At 41.4% G+C, this 8,130-nt stretch overlaps 1 protein-coding gene across 1 annotated transcript; it reads left to right on the top strand.

Moving 5' to 3' along the window:
* Window positions 1-663: 663 nt before the first annotated feature.
* On the top strand, window positions 664-5,663 carry SYPL1 (synaptophysin like 1). Its single transcript, XM_072349531.1, has 5 exons — window positions 664-798; window positions 1,468-1,586; window positions 2,797-3,001; window positions 3,818-4,006; window positions 4,480-5,663. The coding sequence occupies exons 1-5, from the start codon at window positions 730-732 to the stop codon at window positions 4,600-4,602; spliced, it is 705 nt and encodes a 234-aa protein (XP_072205632.1). The 5' UTR covers window positions 664-729; the 3' UTR covers window positions 4,603-5,663.
* The last annotated feature ends 2,467 nt before the right edge of the window (window positions 5,664-8,130 follow it).

Genomic DNA, 8,130 nt, shown 5'->3' with positions numbered 1-8,130 from the left:
CTCATTTTAATAGTTTATGCAACCCTCACAGACAGGCATATCAAAACAAGGCAGCTGGGGACTGACAGTGTTTCATCCATGCAGTTTGTGTTACACTCTCAAGCACACACGAGAACAAAGCAGAAACCACCAGCCAAGGAGGAGGCTGCCAGGCTGGGCAACTACATGTATAACACAGCAGTGGAAGGGAAGCATGAACCATCCTTTTCACAGCTTTACATTGGGCTCCCTCCAGGAGCCCATAGCAGCTGGCAGATCTTAGTACCTCTTGCTCTCCATGCAGTAAGCTCCTGCTTGCACAAAAGAGCAAACTGTGTGATAATGTCACACGGTGCTGCAGTGCCGATGGTATGAGCTTCAACAAGACCAAGCTGAGTCCTGCACTCCTGGGGTATTTCACAAAACAGCCAAAGCTGTGCTTACCTGTCACTGCCCTGCTTCCCCAAGCAAGATCCCAACTCATGTCCTCCATGGCAGCAGCAGGCATCTTACACAGCTGGACTTTCCCCTTACATAAGGCCCAGCGTGATGGAACAAGGAGCAGGGCCATCAGCAAGGTGCTAGGGGGCAAGGCCATCCCAGTATGAGGTAATGGGGGCGGGGCTGCCCGCAGTGTGATGTGAGTGGGTGGGGTGGAGCCTGACAATGGCTCTAAAGGGGCTGCCTGGGCACCTGGGGGTCTGCTAGGGGTTTCTCTGGGACCTGCAGGTTGCTCTGTGCTCTTCCAGGATGTTTGGCTTGCAGGTGGACTGTGGCTTGCTGCTAGAGCCCCTGGGCTTCATCAAGGTCCTCGAGTGGGTGAGTGGGGCAGGGGATGCCCTGGGTTGGCGGGTTGTCATCCTGCTCAGAGCTTGACTGTGCAGGCCTCAGCAGGAGCATGTTGCTCACCTGCCTGTCTGTGTTGTGTGGCTAGCGGTGGCTGCTCTGCAAAGAAATGCTCCTCGGGTCCTGCCTAGGAGGGAAGGCAGCACTTCTGCTGATAAATAACATGATGTACTAATTACAGCTGTAACAGCAACTTGGGCTGCTGGGCAATAGTATCTTATGTCCTGCTTGTAGGAGCCATAGTCTCCCTACTTAACAAAGGGAAAGCAGAAACATTTAGAGATGCAGCTTCTTGCTATGTCAGTGTACAGTTGTGGATGTCTGAGACTCCTAGAAGTGCTTATTAATTACAGGAGATGCTGTGCTGGCTTTCCCTGACAGTATTCAAATCAAAATGGTACTTTCTCAGTAGAGCTGAGTGGAGTGTGAACAAAAATCTTTGAAACTGATTTGTTTGTTTGTTTCCAATTATTTCTATAGGAACACAATGCATTGATTCCTTCTTGCTTTTGCTTTAATGACTTCTCATTAACTTATTTCTTTGCCTAGTTCTTGGTTTTATTAGCCATTTCTGCTAAAAGGCTGGGATGGTTTCCTTTGAGCTCCAGTGCTGTGTGCTAATGTCTTTCTTTCAATCTCTAGATTTTTTCCATCTTTGCTTTTTCAACATGTGGAGGCTTTCATGGTGAGACGACCCTTTTGGTTTCCTGCAAGGGTGCGGTGAACCAAACAGTTACAGCTGTGTTTGCTTATCCATTCAGGTGAGATTAGACTATTCAGTTGCTACTCAAATGCACTGATTATTTCTTCTTCACTTTCATTTATCTCTTTGCAAACAGCTCTCATATACAAATTAATATTGTAAACCCCTTGACTTTATCTGTGGTAGTCGAGGGGAAAGAAGAGAATATTAAGTTAGACTGGTTGAAAGCACTGTGATCCTTGGTGTGCTATGGAGGCAAGGAGGCAGTGGTGACAATTGGTTGTGTTACTATTTTGCATTACTTTACCCTAAGCTATATTCTGCCCATGTGGGAAAGCTACATAAGGTGATTAATCAGCAGACCAGTACAAGTGATCACAGAATCATTAAGGTGGGGAAAGGCCTCTAAGATCATCTATAGTCTTAACAGCCTCTTTCACCTTCTGTAGTTGATCTGGGGACCCAGGTAAGACTGTCTTTGATGTGCTGTTGTCACGATATCTTTATATGAGGACAGAATGGAGAAGATTAACTTCCTAGTTTTTTCCACTCTTGTCTTTCTGAGGATGTTCAGTACATGATTAACTACTCTGCTGCAATTGTAATGTAAATGGAAGCAGGTTTCCTGGAGCACGAGGAATAAGGCTTATTGTTTCTTTTAGCTTTGGCACAATCATAAGAAGTGCACGTGTTACTTGCATGTTCAGTAAGTGTGGGTATGATAGGAATGGATTCAGATGCTAGCATGTAAAGACCACTACAGAGTACAGAGCTTAGTCATAAACCTCAGCTTTTAGCAGCACTTGGAGAAGGTAGGAACCTGAAATGCTTCTGTACTGGTCATTGAGTTGTTGCTACTTATTGCAAACTACATTGAGCTTCCTTTACTTAAAGCTCCAGTGCTTGCATGTTTATAGATATGCAGTTGTTTCTTTTTAAGTCTTGCCCCTCACTTTCCCTCCACCTTAAAGTGCTGGCCTCCAAAATGTAATATGTCTGCTTCCCAACTGGGGCCTCCTTTCTTCAGTTAGTCTAAATGCAAGATCAACATTTCTCCTCTTAAAGCTACCGTTGCTTATCTCAGTGTAGGATTGGGAACAGTCTTCAAAGATCTCCAAGTATCTTTATATTTACAACTGATGTTGTTCAATTTTTCTTATAAACTTAATTAGGATGTTGAAGGAAGCAATGATGTTGTGAAGCATGACTGTATGGAAGTTTCTCTGTGTAGTAGACTACAGCTATGTAATATATTTTATCTTTTCCAGGTTGAATACTGTTCAATTTAGCGCACCAAATTCTAATCACTGTGGTGGTACTTGGACCGACACTTATCTTGTGGGCAACTTCTCCTCTTCTGCACAGTTCTTTGTTACACTTGCAGCATTGGCTTTCCTCTACTGCATTGCTGCCCTGGTAGTATATATTGGATATAGACATGTGTATCAGAACAATAGCAAGTTCCCACTAACTGTAAGTAATAAGTATTTCCACATCTTATCTTTTTGTACTCATAAAAAGGATGAGAAATACTGCTAATGCAAGCTGAATCTGAATTGATACATGAATATTCAGTAGTTCCACAAGCTATGTGGAGTGGGAACCGCACCTTGGATTTGTGGCTACAGCAGTTGAGCAAAAGGAGAAAGGAACCCAAAGTCCTTTTATCCATGGCATCTTGTCCTATACAGTTCTTGAAGGGAAGACTAGAATAGAAGTTCTCAAAGTGAACAGTCTTCCCCACAACTTATCTTTATCATGTATTTGAGCATGAAGTTATTCCATGGGGAGAGGTCCCTCCTATTAGTCACTGGGAACTCCCCCTCTGTGCACCTTCTGTGCAGTTATGATAGAGGGAAGCTGGTGCCCCGTGGACTGTAATCTCCTTAAATACCAAAGCCCTGAATCCTTAGTGTTCCTGGGCATGATCTGGAATACTTCTCAGTCCTAGTGACCTTTCCAGACAAACTGGGATATCAGCAGTCCAGACTGAAATCACCCTGCTACCCCAATCCATGGGACTTTTTAATAAGTGCCAGCTATCTGGGTTAGAGACAGATTTCTTCCCAAGGATGAAATTGCTTATTGCTTGGTAGACGCGAAAGGCATGCATGGTTTAATAATTTATAACCCATGTTGACTTGTAATTACAATACTATTAATATCTGATGTGCTTGTGTTTGTTAGTATTGGTATGGTTACTCTAATGTAGTTGACATAGTCTTTGCCTTATTCTCTTATGTACTTAAATTTGTTTTAAACATTTTAATGAGTACTTCTCTTTTGTAGGACTTGGCTGTAACTATTTTGACAACCTTTCTGTGGCTGGTCAGTACTTCTGCTTGGGCAAAGGCACTTGCTGATATCAAAATATCTACAGGGGCTGGCATTATCCCACTAATTGACTCTTGCAAAGCTCCAGATATGACCTGTCACTTTGGCTCTGTGACCAGCATGAGGTCTCTGAATGTGTCTGTGGTACGTATGTCTTATGCCATTCAGTGTTCAATGGATGTTATAAATGCCAATAGTACCTAAGAAGCATATTCTCATTACATGTGTTGATTTAAGATTGTTTTGTGGGGATATTGGTTATGCTATGATACAATGTTGATAGCCTTAGAAAAAGGAAACTTCTCTCTTCCTATAAAGGCACAGAAACAACTTGAACTTTTCAGAACTCCAGCTGTTATTTTTCATTGTCCCAGTATAATGATTAGTTGTGTGCTCTGCATGCGCAGAAGAGCTGAAAAGAACTTGTATGAAAGACAGACTATGTCAACTATTTGATTTCCAGAGAAGTCTATCTAAAATATTCATGATATTCTAGAGCATATGGGCATCTCTTCTGTCCTCTCTTTGCTTTGGAGAGCTGTTTCTGGCTTGTTTTGAAGTCATAGTCTGCATTGTTTTTGTTTAACCTAAGCTCAATTCTTTTTCTTAACCCACAGATATTTGGCTTACTCAATATGGTTTTGTGGGGAGGAAATATCTGGTTTGTGTACAAGGACACCAACTTGCACAGCCAATTAATCAGAGGTTCTCAAGGGACGTATTCAGCTCAAAGAATATAAGAACAAGATTATCTTTCAAGTGCTTCTACTTTTTTACATCAGACTGCCAAGAACCATTACGATTTATTTCAGTAATAACTGATGGTACAGATTTGTTTCATACGAAGTATTACCTTGACTCAGTCTTCAGTACTTCAACTGAGTTATTATCTTGAAATATATTGTGACTTAAAAAGGCTGTATGACTTTGTGCAATATTATTAAGAGAAAATGTGGAGGTCACCTAAATGCTGACACACTGGGGGGTTCTTATGTTAACATCATAGGAGGGATGAGGAAGGAGCACTTGTTTGGGTTATAACTGCAGCCTACTTAGTTCTAACAAGCCTTTACTGGAAGAAATAAAATGCAAACAAACTAGGGCACAACTAGGGCATGTGGAATCCCAATGGAAATGTAGTTCATCTTCTTGGTAAGACTGATACCATGCAAAAGCCATCTGCGTGAAGTTTGGAGTTCTGTCAGGACTGTGACATCACACCTAGATTTGCAGGACTCTATTCAGATTACAGCATCAAATCTGCCCACAGGTCTTTCTCGGAGGACATTGTTTTTCATGTCATTACTGTTTAGTATCTTAGCACAATCTTCAGACAAGAAAACTGTCTAATGTTTCAGTATAAGTTCACTTACCAAAGGTGTGTGTGCAGTAGGTGACTTAGTGTCTCAAAACTTGCTCACATATCATGGACTCCAAAGCCAATATATTCTAATGGCTAATATGAGCATTTTCATTCCTTCCTCTGAAGGATATGAACAGTCTTTGCATGGACTAGAGCTGTCTGGATATGTGAAAGTCTTCATTGACACTGCTCAGCTCACTTGCATTTACTGAGAGCAATATTTGATGGTTCCTGTGGACATCTATATGAAGGTACCTAACTTTGAATTACCAAGAAAGAGTGTGTCTTGTCCAGTAAGCTCTCATTTCATCTTTGATTTCTTTAAACTATGTAATGAAAATAAGCATGGGTGTGCCACTGTACATGATGTGAACTTAAACTGTTGAATGTGCAAGAGCTGGATTTCTGATAGTAAACTTCTAGGTATAATAAAGTTAGTGTGGCTGCTGCAAAAAGAATGTGCCTTGTGTCCTTACTGCTGTAACAGATGCAGACCTGTTGGCTTTAGCTACTTCTCACCTTGCTTGCTAGTTAATGAGTTAACTGTGCTGTAGAAGAGCTGTTAGACTGTCTCAAGTTGGATTTTGGTGGGCAATTTTGTTTGTGGTTTTATTTTTCTCCTTTCCTGGGTGAAGGTTTTTTTCCTTTTGAGAGAATCTCTTACTTGAGCAGATTACAACTGCCTGGTGCTGTGCAGCAATTCTGTCAGCCTGTAGTATGGGGCCTTTTATTACTTCTAACTGTCCAGAGTTTAATGTGAATTTTAGTTCAGAAGCATTAAGAAATGCATTGTTCACATGGCTGCCTTAACAGACATTGTTTCTTCCCAGTTTGAGGATAAGGGTTTTGAAAGCTATGGGCCATCTTACTATTTCCTGTTTAACAATACCAATAGATAAGCCAGTTTTATTGCATAATGATCACTGATGAACCAAGTACTACATCACCTTACTAAGGCTTATTTTGAGGGAATGTGGAAGTAAAGTAGTACTCGACTCCAATCCACACATCAGGGATGTGACGTGAAATCACAATGTGGTCTCCTTGAGACCTTCTCCCTGAATCTCACTTCCACTAAATCTAAGAAGCTGTTTGCTGCTCCTTCTGGTGGGTAACATGCAATTCTCAGCCTAAGAAGGCTGCAGGCTGGGAGAAGTGAGATGTTAAACAGGCTACTCCTGTTACAGGGTTGTTTGGGGTTTGGTGTGGTGGGGTGTTTTTGTATGTGTGTGACTTTGGATTTTTTTGGTAGCAACAGGGATTTGTTGTATCTTAGTGTGCTTTGTTTAGGTAAGTGGTGTTAGCTGGACACCTGGCTCAATGCTGACTCTGAGTAGCCTTTGGGACCACCCAGTATAAAGTGCTCTGCAGATGCTTTCCCCTGAAGGACTGCCAATATGCTTTGCTTCTGGTAGTGCTGTTGGTCTTTGTATTCAAAAGTCTACAGGCAGTCAGTGGTTGGTGTTAATGTAGTGCTTGACTGAGGCGTCCCCTCAGCCTCACTTGGGTGTCTCTTCTGTGTGAATTGCCAGGTTGTGTACAGGATGTGTATGCTGTTAGTAGTCTTGTGCTCTTGGTACTTCCTCTGCGTCGAGCCTTCAGAAGATGACTCCTGGCTGGGTTAGGTTTCTGTCATTTCAGTAGTTTTAATTGGGTCTTGAAGCTTCCCTGGCATTACTGATGTCAAGTGCTGAGCTTCATCTTACCTTTCATCTCTGCTACCAGCTGGGTTGTGCCCAGCAGAATTGCATTGGGCTATAAATAGTGTGAATCTTGTTGAAAGGCTGCAATTACAATGCTTAGGCGTTAGCTAATGCAGGGCACGAGGCTTTTATCAAGATTTAGATACTGAGCCAGACAGTTAATTATAAATATAAGGAAACATTAGTTTTAAGTGGTCTTGCACTAGCTGTTCTCCCGTCTTCCAAGAACATGTGCCAGAATCAACCTCTGTGGTGTCCTTTCTGACCTCTTCTCTGGTATCAATTCCATACCCGTGCTCCATTCCATACTAACTTCAAGCCTTAAATTCTCATTTCTCCTCAAAGAGGTTTCTTTAATCAAGGACTGCCCTGACAGTTATCGCCAGTGGCTGCTTTTGTAACAGTTTGTTTATATTGTGTGCACAGATGGAAAGAGAGGAAAAAGTGTTAGTTAATTCCCCACTGCCCCCCTTTTTTAACCTTGCTCATCAGGTTTTTTCACCTGGGGGTGGGTTCTTTCCTGGTAGAATTATGGACACTTGAGGCAAGATTAAAAACGAAGCTGTAGGATCACTAACAGATGCTTACTACAAAGACAATATTTAGGTGTTAGGGTAATTCCACTGCTATATTTTTAATTTTGGAACAAACTGGTATTTGTGGCTTGATCCTATATATATATATATATATGTGTGTGTGTGTGTGTATATATATATATATATATATATAAAAGCAAGGTTCAACCAAGTTGTTTTTTTTCCCAGTTCTGTGCTGTTTCTTTTATCACCTGGTGGATGACTGTTTCCCTTTGTATCTTGTTTTTCTCTTCTAACCAGAGGCTTCCTGCTTGCATCATGCTTACTTCAAGCACGTGTTCAATCCTAAACTCTAAAACTTTGTTGAGCGTTTTCTTATTGCTTAAGGAGATAAACAGCTAATTATAGACTAATTAAGCTCTTCAATCTCATAATTCTTTAGGACTTAAGGTTATATACAATGCATATTACTATTTTTTCCTTTAATAGTGGTGGGTTTTTTGTTTTTTAACAAAATAACAAAATCTTGTTCCTGCCTGTTTACCACCTGAAGCTCCAGTCTGACAATGAGTTGACTGTCACAAAAAGTGCTGTTGGAGTCATCCAAAAGTGCTGCATCTTTGTTATAAAATGGTAATTGTGTGCCTTCTTGTACATGAGAGAAGG

This window comes from Excalfactoria chinensis, chromosome 1, assembly GCF_039878825.1.
Source record: "Excalfactoria chinensis isolate bCotChi1 chromosome 1, bCotChi1.hap2, whole genome shotgun sequence".
NCBI lineage: Eukaryota > Metazoa > Chordata > Aves > Galliformes > Phasianidae > Excalfactoria > Excalfactoria chinensis.
This window is presented reverse-complemented; position numbering and strand designations above follow the sequence as displayed.